Source organism: Necator americanus, chromosome IV (genome assembly GCF_031761385.1).
Source record: "Necator americanus strain Aroian chromosome IV, whole genome shotgun sequence".
In the NCBI taxonomy this organism is placed as follows: domain Eukaryota; kingdom Metazoa; phylum Nematoda; class Chromadorea; order Rhabditida; family Ancylostomatidae; genus Necator; species Necator americanus.
Genome location: NC_087374.1, coordinates 4950017 through 4968605, shown reverse-complemented (window position 1 = coordinate 4968605; position 18589 = coordinate 4950017). Strand labels below are relative to the sequence as shown.

At 41.3% G+C, this 18589-nt stretch overlaps 2 protein-coding genes across 5 annotated transcripts in view; both read left to right on the top strand.

Annotated features, from left to right (window-relative positions):
* Positions 1–256: 256 nt before the first annotated feature.
* Positions 257–10504, top strand: RB195_000405 (uncharacterized protein; the record flags this gene model as incomplete). 4 transcript variants are annotated; one of them, XM_064196736.1, is made up of 14 exons in its annotated part: positions 257–303; positions 640–680; positions 755–816; positions 987–1009; positions 1224–1349; positions 4126–4218; positions 5542–5707; positions 6391–6520; positions 7427–7548; positions 7679–7742; positions 9157–9329; positions 10050–10118; positions 10181–10298; positions 10359–10504. In XM_064196736.1, 14 exons carry the CDS (start codon positions 257–259, stop codon positions 10502–10504), a joined length of 1380 nt encoding a protein of 459 aa, XP_064052616.1. The 4 variants fall into 4 exon arrangements, with proteins under 4 accessions (XP_064052616.1, XP_064052615.1, XP_064052614.1 ...); XM_064196734.1 differs by lacking the exon at positions 10050–10118; XM_064196735.1 differs by lacking the exons at positions 7427–7548; positions 7679–7742; positions 10050–10118.
* Positions 10505–11046: 542 nt separating this feature from the next.
* RB195_000404 (uncharacterized protein) overlaps positions 11047–18589 on the top strand; it is a gene marked incomplete at both ends in the record, with an annotated part of 31812 nt that continues 24269 nt past the window's right edge. The window contains 2 exons of the mRNA XM_064196732.1: positions 11047–11104; positions 16028–16140. Coding sequence (XP_064052613.1) covers positions 11047–11104; positions 16028–16140 — 171 coding nt within the window. The remainder of the gene's footprint in view (positions 11105–16027; positions 16141–18589) is intronic.

Genomic DNA, 18589 nt, shown 5'->3' with positions numbered 1-18589 from the left:
TGATCTATTTTTTTTTTTTTTTTTGACTGTTCTCGCCAAATCTCAAACCTATCATTCTGATACTGGTTGTATGTTTATTGAGATAGCCAATGCATTTGCATGTATTGCATAAACATCATCATTTTCTTTTTCTTTTCTTTTGACTTACAGTGTCTTATCTTGATGTCCACATAAGCGTTGAGCACCTGACTGTTTTTAATAGTGAGCTAAGGGTTCTGCGTTCAACTTTGAGCATTATTGTGTTAGAGGTTGAATCATGTCCACATACCGTTCTCATGCTGTGACATGGCATTGTCAGCGAAGGTCTCATAATAATCGGATTCACTATTGTTTCGTCCCGATGGTATATTTTTTTTCTGTTCTCTAGCCTGTATAAATGCATGTTTAGTGATGAAATGACTTCGATGCCTGCGGAAATTACTAGATCTGATGTAAAACATTTGCATATCCTTGTTTGTACAGATCAGTTGTTGATTTGCTTCATTCACTAAAATTTTTCTGAATCGATGTTCAGTGTCAACAGTTTTCATGATTTGATACTTTCGGAGGGCTCAATAGCATTGACCGACGTGCAGGCAGCATGCCAGGAATTTGACATGGTGTGGGAATCTGCGGGAAAAGCCTGAAATCTGGTCGTAGACTGGAGGATAGGAAATGGTTCCGCCCATTTTTCACTAATCGTAAGAAAACGGCGTGGGAACCGCTTTAATTCCGATGAAGTACGGCAGAACGCGCCTCTATGTACCCTTTCCAGTCCCCTCAGGAGTCTGTGCACTGGTTTTACTTGAGTGTCCTGGTGAGGAGACCGAGTTCCAGGTCATTTTGACCCGACTATATCACGAGAACAAAGTATCAAGATATCATCGAATAACAAACAAAAATTTAAAGATATGTCATTTAGCCCAAGCTTTAGTCTCTTCCAGTGCACTCCCAGTTGTCCCTGTCCTAGTTCTTTGAATCGTCATCATGTTGGATGACTTTTTAAGATCTGTGTCAACGTCAAAGATAGGTGAGTGACCTTGAAGGTCAGCATTGCTTCAGTTTCCTTCAATGTGATTCTATCTGCTTAGCCACATAGCTTATTTTCACTATTTCCTATGCAGAAAAGTTGATCAGCGTTCGACACGGTGATTTAGTTTGCTGTCAGTTTTTCTTTGTTGTAAATATTTTGCGTGAGACACTTTAAAAACAAGAACTAGAACTATTTCCAACCAAGTTTGCAGAGATTTTCACGCAATGAGTCCTAGAAGAGAAGATGTTCAAGGGATTCGTGGATGGGCCGTGATTCTTGTGGTATTGTTTCAGTTTTATCCTAACTACTTTCCTAATGGATATATCGGAGTGGATATGTAAGTACATGCAATTATGATTTGTAAACATGATGAAAAAATGATAACTTAGCGTATGGCGAGGAAAAAACCCGGTTGGTAATTGTCCTAATTTGTTTGTTTGCTAGTTCAATACTAGCTTTCTTGCGTTTATTTATATCTCCTGTCTGGGCAAAATCCAGAACTACAAAATCAATTTTGCGCAGAGAAAGGATGTGATTAATCATAACCCTCTTTTCTTCTAATAATCATCTTTTTCTTTTTCATTTTCCACGATTTTTTTCTCAGTAATCTCTTTATCTGGCTGATATGATATGATTCTACTTTGATCGTCCCACCCTTCCGCGCCTGACAAAAACAGTGTTACTGTAACAACACACACTGTCAACGTGAAACACTTCTGCAGATGCTCAGAGTAGAGACGGAATAGCGGTGGTTCCGCTCATCTCTCCCCAACCGTCGTAAAAAAAAAAACGGCACGGAAGGCACCGTTTTTTACGACGATTTCAGCTGCAATGTGACACCCTTGTGGATCCGGCGCATCTATATACGAGCGATCGAAGATTAATAAATTCTTCACACCAGCCTATCCGAGTAAAACCAAAGAATAGGAGACTGAGGAGACTTTCCAACATACCTCGTAGGAACTAAGGTGGTTTCGACGTCACCTTCTTTGCGACAATTAAGAAGATAAGAGCGAAACCACCCCGGATCCCGCAGTTTACAACCCAATCTCTAGCTCGTCCCTCGGATTCCCTCACCAAGTCGGACTCATGGTATGCTGCCTTTAAAGACTAACGTTTCAAGGTTATCGCCGGCTTTTTCAGTGTATGGAAAAATCAAAGCCTTCAAAGCCTTGGCTCATCACTCTACAAAAAGATAAATCATTTGCAAACTCAGAGAACAACACAACGACTAGCGCTTACTTCATGTGCTAAGTCTGGTAAAGTGACAAACCACTTTATAGCAGAACCATGAGTTACAAAGGCTGAAAAAGGTTGAAAACAAAGAAACAAATAAAGTAATCTGCAAGAAAAAAACTGTCGAAAATCGAAGAAAAATTGAAGCTGAACACATATCACAAAGAGCGTTTGGACGTCTTCAGAAAATCAATCCTTTAAAAGATGAAATAACTGGTGGAATGAGGTGATGTCTGCTAAGCTTTAAATTTAAACTCTGTGTTCATGCCAATAAGAAAAAGGTGCATGAATATGGATGTATGAATATATGCCATTCTCCAGAGTAGTGCAGCGCAAACAAATCCATCGATTGCCGAAATTTCTCAATGGAGCTGACCAACGCACGGCGAGAACCATAGTTAAGAAGCTATTAGGCTCTGCTACAACTGGGACACCACTAAAATTCATCATATAACTTGTTTAATGGTGCAGAAAACTGGAATATACATATAGTCGGGTCAAAACGACATGAAACACGGACATTTGCGCAAGCGGCTACGCTCAAAGCGGAGCGGTGGAGCGTAGCGGTTGGGATCGTGTAAGGATCCACGCTACCGCCACACACCTCTGCAGTTCACCATGGTCCCACCTCGATTCCAACCGCTGTCTCAACCGCACCGCTTCCGAGCGTGGCCGCTTGCGCAACGGTCCGTGCTTCATGTCGTTTTGACCCAACTATAGGACTTGTGCTGAGCGCAGTAAAAGTAGGTGTAGTAAGAAAAGTGGCTTCTGCTACTGGTTTCGTGCAACCCGCGTGATTTCTGTATGTGTACTGTTGAGTGAGCTTAGAGTCATTACAAACACGTTCTTTTCTCCATTCTTTTTTCTCAATCCTTTTTTTTTTGTTTCCAACATGTTAGAGTATGGCCGTGGCTCCATTCAACGGCGCTTAAATCTCCTGAGAGAAAGCGTGGGAAAAGGCGCTTGTTCTTACGAGATACGTTAAAATGCGTCACTCCACGCACCGCATCCAGCGGTCGGAAGTAAGTGAAGTCTCCTCAGTAGACTATTCAAATGAGTCCAATGAATATTCCGCTGAAGGAACTACAGCGTCCTATCGTACTTCGTAGGAACCAATGTTTTTTCCCCACGCTATTTCACGGGGCGATTAGGGGTAACTGAACGGGGCCACGGTCATATTCGTAATCTGCACTCCAAACTCTATATTTCCCCCTATAAACCCCAGTGTCGCCAGTTTCATGATACGTTAATTCCAAGGGAGAACCTAGAATTCAAGTTGTAGATTACTTAAACAAGCGTGGCCCCGCTTAATCCCCCATAGTTGTCCTGTAAAACGGTGTGGGAACCGCTTTAATCGCTACGAGGTAGGTTAGAACGCGCACCTTTGTGCACATTCGGCTCCCTTCAGCAGGCTTTTCTAGTTCTGGCTTTCTTTGAAAATGCTGGTGAGGAGGCCTTTCGATCGCTCGCTCGTGGATGTGGTGCGTTGCACCTAATTTCGTAGGAAAAAACGATTTCATGATTTTATTTGGTTTTTTTTTTAACGAACATTAATGGAGGATGAGCGGAGTCACGCTCGTTCCCGCAATCTACAACCGGGACTCTGCGTTTTCCCTGGAGCTTCCATACGACGTCGGTTTCGTGATGCTCTGTTTTTAAATGCAAAACACATGCATGATATCTGAGTTAGCAACGCAGAAAGTTTGTGCTTCCTGCCGCGTAACCCAGCCATAATCCACGATCATAAAAAAATCTGAAAGTATCATAGTAGAGAATCAGGACAACGGATATGAAAACAAACTACAGCACCATTAACTGCAATAATTAGTTGTAATCACCGCGCTGCTTGTCGCCCAGACGAAAGTGAATTATTCTAGGTATTTTGTCGTCTCTGGCTTCATAATCGCCTCTTTACTGAAGAAAAATGACGTGACAAAGTTCTGCGATGTCGTGCAATTTTTCAGAGCAAGGTGGGTCCAAAGTAGAATTCATTTGAGCAGACACCATTTAGAGAAGCTCCTTAATTACCTATCATATATCTATTTTATATATGAAGATATATCTATCTCCATAACCTAGAAAGGTGACCAAGTGAGTTGAAAAAGAAAGGAAAAAAGCCCCTCTCTCTCAGAATGCGGCCCAAATGAGTTGAAAAACAACGGAAAGAGGGCGCTCCATCTTAGAATGCTCTGAAAGTTGAGAATCTTGGCATATCAGCTCAAACCTTTCGAGTCATTTTAATCCTCTATTCATTCTGATATCTCTATAGCTATAACGGGTCAAAACGATGGACGGATGGACGGTGCAGCTGCGTAAGCGGCTGCGCTTGAAACGGTGCGGTGGAAATAGCGGTTGGAATCAAGGTGGGACCGTCGCGAACGGCTGCAATGAACGGTGGTTGCAGTGTTCTTCACTCGATCGTAACCGCTACGCTCCACCGCACCGCTTCGAGCGCAACCGCTTACGCAACTGCACCGTGCTTCATGTCTTTTTGACTCTAGGTAACTTCCTTATTAGATTGATCTTATCTTGTTAATCATTAGAATGCTAAAGCGAACCTAGAGATCTGGCCAACAGGATTAAGAGCGGACCTTTAACAACTATGTACCAAATGTATAGACTCAGAGGGGCGACTATTCGTTTCTGGAGCACTAGGACCGTCTCATATGTACTTCCCGCATAAATGTGTGTTTACGGATAAATTTTCTATTCCTGGTGTCGGTCTGATTCATCTCAATTAACACTTTGATGATCAAGCAGATTTCTCACATATCCGCCGTTTGGGACCACGCGCATTTTTTTTTGGGTTATTATTTTTTATTTTTTTTCACCAGTTATCCGACGCATTGTCCAACAACGCCCCGAAAAACAGATTGCAGAGCACATTAAACATTTAATAACTCTTTGTAAACGATTTTTTTTGTGACGCTGCCAGATATCATCGGACATTGTCCCAGGGGAAAAAAACAACGCATGACATATCAGCAGTGAGTTGTTTATATTGTTATTTTGAGGGGGTTTGAATCGCTTGAGGTTTTTGTTTACTGCTAGTGTATGCACGTTGAAAAATGCATACAAATGCAACGATCACGTTTCTTTCAGCACTTATACATGGTACTCAACTATGATTTTTATGCGAGACTACTCTCACTTCTGATTTGGTGCTGTCATTTAATTGCACACTGCACGCAATTTGTTAAAAAAGTGATAATAGTCCTAATAATAGTAATAATGTTCGAAAAAAAGCGATAATAATCCTAATAATAATTCTGGTGATAATAATTACTTTTCAGATTGCACAGGATTTTACCTTTGTACTTTGTGGCCATTATTCTTATATCAATCGCAGTTTCACTCGGATTTCCGGAATCCTACAGAGCGATTAACTATGAAAGTGCACGTAAAGCATACTTTCTAGCTTACAACTTCAATTTTCAAGGAGTTGACAGAGATGAGATAGTAAGCAGTTCATTACACTTCTTTCAAAATCCGTAGAAACTCTTGGATTTCTTTTATTCACCTTTTTAGCAGTAGGAAGCAACAATCGTCTTTATACTGCTATAAGATTCCGATACGGTAACTTTAATTGCTAGAAAAATTACAGTATGCTGAGAGCGGAGCCCGAGTTGTGCATGCGATCATTTATTCCAAATCAGTACTAGTGAATTATTGTGATCCATCAAACAAAGATATATTCTAGCAAGTAGAAGCTTCTCCTGCCTCAGACGTCTTACATACGTTTAGCTTTTCCCTAATACCTTTCCCCTAAATTATAGTAGGGTCGAAACGACATGAAGCACGTACGCAATTGCGTACGCGGCTTCTCCCGAGCCGCTTCGGAGGAGCGTGGTGAAATCCTCCTTGCTGGCACCATCCATCGCTGCAATTTGTGACGGTCCCAGCTCGATCCCAACTGCTGCCTCCATCGCGCCGTTTCGAGCGTGTACGCAAATGCACAGGAACTACACTCGTGATTTATGTCGTTTTGACCCGACTATACACTGAAGCTTATTATTAATCCTAGAAGTAATATAGGTCATTGGGTTAGGTCTTCCTCCAAAATTCACGGGCCAGGAACAGATTTGAAGTAGTAATATAAAGGATATACCGCTAACGTCATTGTTAACATGTACGTTTTGTAGAATCTACTGGGTGAGGATCTTTTTTCTCACACATGGTCTATCTGCGTGGAGGTACAAGTCTATGCTCTGATATCAATTATATTCTTCCTTCAAAGAAAATTATTTGACAACGAAATTTTAACATTTTCATGTAAGTTTTGAGTAAATCCTAGTATTACTGATAACGGTCAAAAAATCAGTGACACACGATCAGATATCAAACAACAGCATCGTGTTGCTGTTGAGGGCAGCGTTCGTGGAGATTTTCCTATGTTGGATTCTCTGCGCTAGCAGGTTTCGGGACATCATTTCCTATGGTCGACGTCGAAATGCTGATGAAAAAAGCGAAGCGTACACTCTCTGCAAGTCCAGAAAACAGAGACCTCAGTTTTTCCGGAGATGCAACTCTATATATCCATAGAAGTGATGAAATAAGAGCGCTGAAGTGAATTAAGTCAAATCCGTTAATGTATACATGTAATCAGAAGCTTTCACATCCGATACAAGTAGACGTGCACTATTGGTCGTAACTAAGTCAAAGTGAGGACAAAACGACTGAAGCTCGGTGCAGTTGCGTCAGCGGCCTCGTTTGCGAGTAATTCATGCACGTGCTTCGCTACGGTGGATGCATGTGGTACGGTGACGAAAATGTGGATAAATGCGATCACCAAGGGTTTGGCGTGAGCGTTCGATTGACCGTTTATTGTATCTTCGGATTAAGTGCTAACTCCACAAATTACAAGCAAAAGTGTATTCGTCTTGCTTGAAAATGCGTGAAAATCGTGCCCTTACCATCGTTGAGTCTGTGATCGCGATGGCCACAGGTGTCTATATCGACCACTCACTCTCCGATGTCATTCCAGAAAAGCGGAACTAGGACCGAACTGGAAGTGATGCTAGGATCAGCAGCCCATCTAGGATTTGGTGTTTGTTGTTTTGGTGCTTGATGATACTATTGGCGGGTGTGGTGGTGGTGCATGTCACGTTAAGCAGCTAACCTTTTTGTCCTATAGAGGTGGACATCAAGTTTTGTTCACAACTAACATAACTGTTCCAGGCGTTCTGTTGTTGTCTCTTGTTTTCCATTTATGTATGTCGGAACCGTTGGCTTCCTTCTCGTCTTTGTCAAGAATGTGGCAGTTTTCATTAGGAATGCTAGTGTTTTTCAAATATTCCAGTGTAAGTTTAAAACTTTACTTCTTCGTTTGCGGATAGAAGTCTTTGACCAATAGATTAACGATTTACTGTTGGCACTGCTTGAAATTGTATTAAGCGGTCGACAGCTCACGAACCGCACATTGTATTCCAGAAGACAGAGAAACCACCTGACACTGCCCTAAAACACGTATTTCCGACGGTTTCCGGAACATCACGTAGGTATTCATAGACAAATCACAGGGAACTACGACTGTAATTGAAAGTTTGTGAGTTTAAAAAGATAAGACGTTTATGGGAAAAATGTATTATCTTTTACCATTTCTTGTACTGCTGCACCAAAGTTCCCTCTAAACTGCAGTTGTTTTGTACAGGGCGCTCCATAATTACATCGAAAAGGAATTCAAATCGCCTAGAGCGGAGACGTAACATTTTGAGAAACTGACGATTTAGCAATATTTATTTGTCTATTGTTTATTGTGAACCAAAAACAGCATTGAATTTTGAAAATACCTTCGTTGGCACCAATACAGGCCTTGGGGCGCTTCGGGAAGGCATCGACTGTGGCACGCAAGTATAGGGCGTCGAGTTCGTCCCATGCCTTCTGGAGGGCTTTTTTCAAAAAATCCACAGAACAGTGAGGTTCCGAGTAGTGAGTGCTTTTGCTTTCAAAACCGACCAGACGCTGCACTCCATCGGATTCAAATCCGAAGAGTTGGCTGGACACTCGTCAAAGCTGATGAATTCGGGAAAGCTGGCTTTGTACCAGTTCTGTACCATTCTTGCCGTGGGAGAGGAGGCTCCGTCCTGCTGGCAGGTCCGGGAGCTTTTTGTACGCCTTCAACCCCAGTTTGCGGAAGATTCTTTTCATCTAAGTCTGCTTGATGCCCTTTTCTCGTGACATCCGGCGGAATGGCCGCACCGAGTCCCTTCGAATTCTTTCGCGTACCTTTCTAAGATGCTCGTAGTGGTCACAGATGCATGTCTTCCTCGTCCACATCGATCATCTTCAGTCCTTAGGTCCTTGTAGCGTCTGCGATCTATAGATAACACTTTGATGTACTCCGAGGTCCTGGTGAATCTCGCGTGCCGAAAACCCTTGGCGATGAAGCTCAATAATTGAGGAGCGGTGGCAGAAGCACGTAACCATGTTGAAAATGACATATTTAAATGCTCGATTGAAATAAGCATGATCAAATTAACACAATGAAAACAAGCAAAGCACGGAAAAAGCAGAGTCTCTGAACAGGAGGTCAAATTGTCCGCGCATATGCGTTCGCTACAATTTTGGCCCACCCCGTAGTTTGAGGCGATGAGTCGATGGCACCTGCATGTAGCTTGAAGATTAACTAGTGAATCTGAAAAGAAACGAAGATTTGAACCGATTTTAGATAGAACTGCGGATACAAGCTGAGAATCGGGATTGCAAAAGAAGCAAAGCTAAAAAATTAACGACATGATCAAAAAATTCGTAAATTAATTCAAAATTTCACACTGAGACCCTTTGACTTCATAATTCTTCATAATTGTTAACATGTATTCATCTTTGCTTTCACAAAATGCTCATGTTCTAAACAGACAACGGATTATTTCAGGAAGCAAAAACGTTTCCGGCGAAAACCTGTTTTTCAGATGGAAGCAGTCTTACGAGTCGAAGCATGAAAGAACAGCCTGGTATCCTTCAAAACGCTTGCGTCTTTTCTCCTGTTCTTGTGGCTTTACTACCGATTCGTTTTGACGTCACGGAAATGCGGTTATGCATCACAGTGACAACAGCTTTAATACTTTATGCTAATTATGAGAGGGTCAGTTTACTCTCACATTTTCGTTCTGTTTCTTCCTTAAAAACATCAACCCACGAATCTGAATCTGAGGTGGTACGGATTTCAGGTGGAGTATTCGTATACGGGATAGTAGATTATGGAGAGGGGGTGATTCCGTCCATTTCTTGTTAATCGACGTACAAAACGTCCCGAAAGATGCGGCGCGCAAAAACCGGCGAAGCGCTCTAGTACGAAATCGTTGTAGGTAAATAGCGCACCCCGGGAATCTGAGGTCGGCCGTATCTTCCGGACCGTTTTTTACGGCAATTAGGAAGATAATGGACGGAATCATTCCTCTCCACAATCTTCTATCCCGTAAATGGCGTAAAAAACTCCCCCGGAAATCGCGTCCACCTCAGATTCGTGATGCCTTCAATTCTTTGCGGGATCCACTTCAACAAGGTGAAACAAAGCATCATCAAATGATTTTAGAAGTGGCAGGTTATTAGAGACCTCGTGACGTCTACAGAATCTGTTCTTTTGTGTAAGTATGAGCGCTGTCCAAAAGCCGGGGAGAAGAGGCTCTAATACGTGTTGTAGGTTAATTTTCAGACATGGAAGAAAGAGGTTAATGCGGAGCGAAGGTGCTACTACTACTTTTTTAGTTCTTGATTGAACTAAAAGACGAATTTCTCCTTGAAGAAAGCTATAACTTTCGGAGAGATTGTACCACATTTCAGGGTCAAAAAATAAGTAGTATAGAAAGCCAACAGAGTCCTGGAAATGTATGTTCCAGAGCGGAAAAATGTTCCAACTATCGATGTGACTAAAGTAACTGCAAAATAATATGAACTGTAGAGGAAAATAAAGGAATGAAACCAAATCATCTCTAGGCAGTCGTAATCACTAATGATATGATACGTCATGTTGGTGATATCTCATACGTACTCTACCTAGCCCATCTTCCACTGCATTCCATCGTTGAATTTTATTCAGAGTATATAAGTTGTCGTAAGTTGGTTTTTTCCCCATTTGAAATCTCCTTGGTACTCGTTTATTCAGTTGTTTCAGCGTTTCCGTTTGGGATTCTGGTTTCTTTTGTGTTAGCTACAATTTCTCAGAGATACGTTGAGAATGTGTATCGATCTCTTCCTCAAAATACTAAATCGCTTCTTTCATTCGTACTTTTTGTCATGGTAGTGGTATGGCATTTTTGAAAATACATGCGTTTATTTCGTAATTATTGTTCCTCCATTAATCATTGAAACCTCCATCTACAATTCATGGGTGTTCTCCATGCTAAATGTAAGTATATAAATAGTTATAGACTAGGGGTTCGCATGTAATGGATTTTTGCTAAAATCTAACAAATATTGCTTGAGAACGAGGCTTTAGTTGTTTTCAACTGTTGTTCTCTCTGTGAAACATTCCAAATAAATGATAAAATTGTGTACAAACATTCGAAATTCGAATTCGAATTTCATTTTGTTCGAACAGAGAAATTGTGTTTCATTTCTTTGAAACACAGAAAATCCTTTATTAGAGGAAATAAAGTTAGATGAAGGTGAAGAAATTAGAAATTGAGAATGTAATCAAAGCTGCGATATTCAATGTTTGTAACAAAAATATGTACTGCAGCAGAAGTTTGTGTGTCCGGTCGTTATGGTGATAGCTGGAGAATTATATGATATAATGCTATATAATAACGGGCTTATTCTGTCACGTGTGTATGTATGTGTTTGTGAAACCAATTTCCAGAATGCAGGAGGTCCCAACGGTGTTAGATGGGTGTGCTGCGTTGCAAAGCGATAAAACGGGTAGCGGAGAGTCCCAGGTGAAATTGTTACGCCGGCGCTGTTATACCGGTAATATGATGTAGAAGGGGTCCAATGGCTTGTAATAGGTGTGTCGCGGTGCGGTATGACCCACACCACCCCGTCACGGGCGGCAGTAACTCCAGTCCGGTGCGTGTAGCCGGGTTCCCTTCGCGTACACAAGCATCGTAATTAGGACTTCGTGAAGAAATCTGACCATCGGGTGGCGGTCTTCTGTATTGCGCTTAATATCGCGGAACCAGTGCTCACGGCTCGGTCAACGGTTGTCGTTAAAGCGCATACGTGTCCGGCCACCTTATTTTATTTCCTTGGCAAACGCGGCGACGTCTGATCTTCGATCGCTGACGTAGAGAGAACTTCGAATCCGTCTCTCACTTGCTTGAACGGATACTCCTAGCATCACTCTCTCAATTGCGCGTTCAATGACGCTCACCGCGTTTTTTCCTGCTTGCGAAGTGCCCAGGTTTTGAGGCATAGGTCAAAGCAGAAGTACGGTGGTTTAAGAGGTGAGCACGGAGCCGGGTGTTCTTGTCTCTTCACTACGTCCTCGATGCTCTTGTACGCTCCCCAGCCGCTCTTCTCCTCCTGCCCAGCTCGGGGCCAGGTCGTTCATCATGTTATTCCGACCCAGATAGACGTAGCTGGTGCATTCGGATATGTTCGTTCCGTTGAGCGTGAATGGGGCATCTTTTATTTTTTTTTTTTTTTTATTTTTTTATATTTTATTTTTTTTTTTTGTTTTTTTTTTTTTTTTTTTTTTTATTTTTTTTTTATTTTTTTTTTATTTTTTTTTTTTTTTTTTTTTTTTTGTTTTTGTTTTTTTTTTTTTTTATTTATGTGCTTTGTTTTTTTTTTTTATATTTTTTTGTTTTTCGGTATTATCCCACCATAACTTCACATGGATTTGGCAAAGAGTGAATGAAACGTTTTCAGAGTTGTGAAATTTGCAAGTGTCGCGCTTCGTCACTTTGTACTCCTCCACGTTTCAATTTCCCTGCACGTTAGTCTCAGGTTGGTAACATCTTTTTTTTTTCATGAAGTGGAAACATGCAAACGGCTCTTTGAATAGTAGCCAACAGTTCGCGTGATCTGACGTAGAACCTTGTCTTTATCAGTACGATGAAGACGTATCATGTTTGCAGATTCTGCGTTAACTGTTGGGGGAACAAGAGAAGAACCCATACCTGGAATAATGTTTTCAAACTGTGACGGTATCAAAGGAATATAGGTGTTTAAAGGCATCAACCCACGAATCTGAAGTACGGATTCCAGGTGGAGTATTCATATACGGGATAGTAGACTATGTAGAGGGGTGATTCCGTCCATTTCTTCCTGATTCCCGTAAGAAACGTCTCGGAAGATACTGCTTCGAGCGTTCCCGCGCGCTACTTTCTACAACGAGTTCGATTGGAGCGCGCTAGCTTTGTGCACGCGCCGCATTTCCAGGCCGGTTTTTTTTACTGCAATTAGAAAAAAATGGACGGAATCACCCCCTCTCCATAATCTACTATCCTGTATACGAATACTCCACCTGAAATCCGTACCACCTCGGGTTCGTGGGGTGATGCCTTTAAAGGATGCGTGACACGAATCTGACGTAGTGTTGTAACCTCGCGGAAGAGTTCGCGGCGTATAATAGATTACGAATAAGAGCGTGGCTTTGCTCAGTTTCCCTAAATCGTTCTAAAAAAGCGGTATGGAGAGCGGAGTTTGTTCCTACGATGTAGGTTGGAACCATCACCTCTCTGTACGCGCCGCATCCACTTGCGATCGCTCGAAAAAAAAGAGATCTCATCTCCTAAGCAGCTTATTCATGTAAAACCAACATGTGGTGCTGAAGGAACCGGAACATGCGCAAGAGTGGCGCGTTCTAGGTTCTAGTTAAACTCATAGAGACAAGTACTGTTCCCACGCCGTTTTTCGCGGCGATTGAAGGAAGCTGAGCGGGGCCGCACTCATGTTCGCATTCTACAACCTAAACCCTCTATTTTCCATGAGCTTTCCACAATACTCACAGCAACACGTTGCTGAATCTTTTTCCCAAACTAATCAGTTTTCTGAACTGGTAAGAAATACGTAGAAGTAAAAGCGGTTTCAACTCTGCATGTTAATGACGAACGAAACTGTGTTATAGTCGGGTCAAAACGACATAAATCACGGTACAGTTGCGTAAGCGCTGCGCTCCAAGCGACGCGGTGGGCGAAATGGTTGGAATTGCGGTGGGACCATTGCGAACTGCAGCGATGGGAGGTGTTAGTATACGTTCTTTCTCGATCCTAACCGCTATACATCATCGCAGCGCTTCGAGCGCAGCCGCCTACATGACTGCACCGTACTTACGCCTACGTGACTGTAGCGTACGTTGACCCTACTATACCCCTGTGTAACAGTAACAACGCGGATACAATCTTGGCTAGCCATTCCCAACGATTTTCGTTGGTAGTAATAAGCTGCTGCTCCACATCATTAGATAGATCTGCGTACCTCGACTAACGATTTCGAAGGAAATTCCCCTGTCAGGGATGCATAACCTCTTCTAGGTTTACGATATTTGTCACTGATAAATAAAAGTGTGACACACTATGGATAATAAATATGTCCTTAACAAGAAAAAAAGGACTGATAATGAACAGCGGATGCGAGCACGTCGCATCACAGCAAACAGATTCGTCCCGGTTATCTGCCGTGTTCTCGCCTCTTCTTTTGATTCGCACTCTCCATCACACGAAGTGTAGAACTTTCTGGATTTTGGAATACTCGCCTCGAATAACGTGATCTAAGCCCAGCCGCACGTTTCTTTTCTGTTTAACACATATTTTCTCTTCCTTTTGCAAAGTTCTCCAGTTGAGCGCGCATTGGGGTCATCTGGTTGAACGTATTCGGCCCTGACCACACGTTTGTTGTTCTATAGCACCAGAATACTCAAAAAGTGGCTATCTTTTAATTTTGAACGAATTTTAGCGCTAAACTCAAAAGGTATAGTGGCGTGTGCTCCGTCACTGTGCCTTTCTTCTTAAGGATGAGTAAAGAAGAAGACAGCCAGAATTTATAACAATACTTCTCCCACCGATAGGCTGAAAATGGCGCTCACAGTTTGAAATTAATGGGTTTTTCTGTCTTACTGGTTCCGTAGCAAATTTTATTCTTTTTTGAAACTTTTTTTTTATTTTTAAACAATCGAAATTAAGCCGGAATCCAGAAAAACCCGCTACTACTCTAGCACTTCGTGTCTAAAGGTTTGTTCGTGCTCTCGCCCAATTTGCTCAGTGATGCCTCTTCAGCTGTGATCTACTGCCGTAGGGAGAAGCTGTGTGTGAACTGACGGCGTGGACTAACGTAGGGTTATTGGAAAATAATAAAGTATTCGAGCGAGTAACCACCACTTTCTTATCTTTTACGCGACGAACAGTGATGTTTCTTCAGCGCTTTTTTTCGATTCATTTAACTCCCTGAAATGACATTATCTGCATTTTTGTTTTTAGCTGTTTGCACTAAGACGTTTTATTTACGTGAATGCCTTCGTTTCCAGGTGCTAAATAGATTCTTTTCGTATTTGAAAGAAAGCAGATCTGTTTTCGGAGTTTTAAAAATTAATTGAAAATATTATATTGTGGAAAATAGGCAAAATAGGTGAATACGAAAGTAAAATCAATTATTAGCTGATTGCATTGGTTTGGACTTATCATGAAGTATCCTATTGCGGATCCAACTTTGGTCTTTATTGTTGTACTAACTGAAGTTTGAAACAAATAGAAAAGTTAGTGAGCCTTTGCGCTTGAAGTCCCCCACCCGTTCCCCCGGGGTCCCTGACGGATTCCTTCGTTCGAGGTTAAGTTGATGTAAACGGATTGGATGCGGTCGGTTCCAAACCCTGATATCCGTTTGTCTACATACTGTAGCGTTCTGGGTTTGGGAAAAGGATCTTGCGTGAGGATTTCTCACCTTCTGTAGCAGGAGAATGACCAGCTAAACCAGCACTCCTCATGCTTTGAAGGGCCAGTTTTGTTGTGTAAAATTCAGGCAAAATTCTAGTGAACTCTGTTCCATCTTGTTTTTTTTTGTTTTATGGGACATCTGCAGGTGTTTTCAATAAATAAAATTATTGGTAGTTGCGCATTCAGATGCAATGCAGTGACGTTCATAGCAGTTATAAGTCACACACAGTGGACACAGACAGAAATTTCTTTTTGAAAAATCCATCACTCTTCCTGGGAGTGCTGCCTTTAAAGAATCCGTGACGCGATGATCAATCGAGATTAAAAGTGTATTCAAGGGGAAGGGTATCGGCTGCAGCTATTTCATTTTTCATAATAAGTCTCCAGTCATATTCCTGTTTATGAAAGCAGAGAAGCTGTGTGACAAGCAATTCCTAAAAGCCGTTTTTTTTTTAAATTCTCACTCATTTTCTAATTGAATCTTGTTCTGACTATTGCCTCCAAGATCATTACACATTTTTAGGTATGAGACTAGACCTGGGCTTCTTCGTGGCTGTGTCGTGTGCAATTTCAACGCTCACTTATGCTACTAAAAGAGGTAGTTGATTCCATAATTCCCGCAAATAACTTTAAGATTGCAATAATAATGCAATAGCTGAGGTGTTCAGAATGACCCGTAGTCTTTTATCTGCCCTGGTTCCTCCACGACTCACAACATCGTAAGTACCTCCCATGCTTTGCACATTACTTGCACCTGTCCTAGCCATGTGAAAAAAAAAAGACGGCGTCACGGGTTTCAGATCGAAGGAAACCACCGGCGACTATATATAGGAAATTTGTTTGCGACTATGCACAGAACAAATAATTAACGGCAGACATTTTATCCTTTATCCTTAATGAGGGCTAAACCCGTACTGTTGTTAGATATGTTCCATTGGTAACTAGTGTCAGAAGAGATTATGTCTTTTAGGGATCGTGCTAGCGGAAGAAGCACCAAAGTGTCAAAATGGTGGAGTCGTCAGCTTGATGAACACAACATGTTTTTGTCCACGAGGCTTTATTGGAAACCTTTGCGAGAAGATTGTAAGTACCATTCTTTGCCTTCATTTTAAGGCTGCGTATCACAAAATTGACGTGGTACGGAAACCGCGGGAAATTCGTAAAGCTCATAGGGTTGTAGATCACGCAAGACAAACCGTGACTCCGCTCGATTTCATCTACTCATCGTAGAAAACGGCGTGCGTGAAAAACAGCGAGTTTCCCTACGAAATCGATCGCAACGCGTCACCTCTATGTACGCGCCGTGTTCACGAGCGTGCAGTCGAAGATCAGTGATGTCTTCTCATCAGCGTATTCAAGTTGATTCAATGATTAAGCTGCTGGGAGAATCGCAGCGTGTACATAGATGCGCGTTCTAACGTACTACGTAGGAAATAAAGCGGTTCCCACGCCGTTTTTTAGGGCGACTAGGGAGAATTGAGCGGAGCCACGCTGTTTTTCGTAATCTACAACTCCACCTCTACGGTTTCCTTGGGATTTCCGTACTAGGTCAATTTCGTGATGCGCTGCTTTTACATAAAAATCCTCATATTTCACAGTGAACGATTTCGTCGAATGAACAAATAAACCAAATTATTCGGTCTTGCTTGCGTTTCGGTAGTACACGTACGTGGTGTTTAAAATCCTAGACAAAGAAGCCCTCAACTGGAATCCACGAGAACTTTCATAGATCCTAAAAATATCTCAAGGTAATTCAATTTCAGGTATGCTATAACGGAGGCACTCCAATTGCAAATCAGTGCAAATGTTTATCTGGGTGGACAGGAGATTTTTGCGAGACGCGTACGTTTTTTGAGGCTAGCTGCTTTGAGTCTGATAAGCTTAAATTTGAACGAAGTACACTTCCAGCAAAATGCCAAGGTGGAGGAGGGGTTTCGCCGGAGTTTTTGCTTATCGCAGTCGATATGATATTTGTGGTTGAGACTACATATCAAGCACATACTCAGGTATTTCTAAATAAATGAATAACTAAATATAGTCTAAATATACCAGCAAATCAAGCGTAATTTCCAAGTCAAAAAAATTAAAAATAAATAAAAATAAATAAATAAGTAAATAAATAAAAATTAATAATAAATCTAAAATCAAAAGGAAGTCAGAGAAGACAAAGAAGTAATATTTCCAGCTGTCTTCTCTTAGTATGCAATTCGCGGATACGATTAGAGATATCCAGTCGCAGAATCATTTATGGATCAACAAATTCCACTTGGTTACTTACAACTCTACGGGTATGTTCGTATTCTTGCTGTATCGAGACACGAGATTACTTATTCCCAAAAGGTCACCATGAATATTAAGGATCTGAGATAGTAGCTGTTTCCCCGAGCACCGATCCTCATCGAGTTATCAAAGCGTTACATGAGTTGGCTAGCAAGAACCTAACTGACAGGGGGTGTCGTGTTAAGGTAAGTGAGATAGATAATACATAAAATAAATGAGTACTTCTAGGAAATAATTCAGAAGTTCTATTCATCGTGTTTTCACGTTCTATTGATTTTTTATGAGTTGTATACGGGGTTGGTAATTGATTCTATTGGGTTTCTATTGGGTAACGTTTCGACTAATCGCCTTCTTCAGAGCCTCAGAATAGTGAAGCCGGATAAAGCGTGGTTGGTGGAGGAGAGAAGAGGCACTCAAACGCGTTCTTATTCGTAGAAGCTTTGTCATCCTTTTTTCCATTGGTTTTCCATTGGTTTTAATCTACATGTCTTAGATCCTCTAAGACTAGTGCTTAGATTCTAGGGCGTCGACTTATTCACATCCAGAAATAAGAGTGGGTTGACTGGGCCCCCAACTATACCTAATCGAGAAGCCTAGTAGTGATCGCTGACTGGTCGATCAAGAGAGTGAAATTTTTCGATTTGCCGAAACGTTAACGTCGATAAAATCAATTAACAACCTTTTGTTCAGCTCATGAAAGTCACTACAGTATCCTACTGAGCAGCGGTTCATTGGGTGTCAAAAACTTCAATGTCATTTGTTTTTATATTTTTCACGAAGCGTAGAAAGTAGAATGATTTTGGACGGTGCGCTGCACTACTCCCACTTACATAGTATACATTTTTTCTGCATTATTTTTGAGAAACGAAATTTTTTGAATATTTTGTCAGACTTCTCTCTGTTCGCTACGCTCCCAAAAAAAAAAACTAAACTCAAATATTTGATTCAATAGGTTACGTGCAAACTTATGTATGCAACTTCTATATTACTATTATTATTATTTCTTATTTTTCAGTATTACTCTCTATTGTTATTTGTTCCTTTTTTCTTTCTTTCTCTAAAAAATCTAAATCTAAATCTAAATCAAAGTCAATCTATCTGATACAGTCCAATACTATTAATAATCTAATATCTACACAACAACATAAATGATATATACCTTGTTTCAGCTATGGCAGGCATTAGAATCCGTTATGCAATCGAATATAACAAAGGGTTCGATTATAGAGATCTTCCAAGTAAGTTCATATTT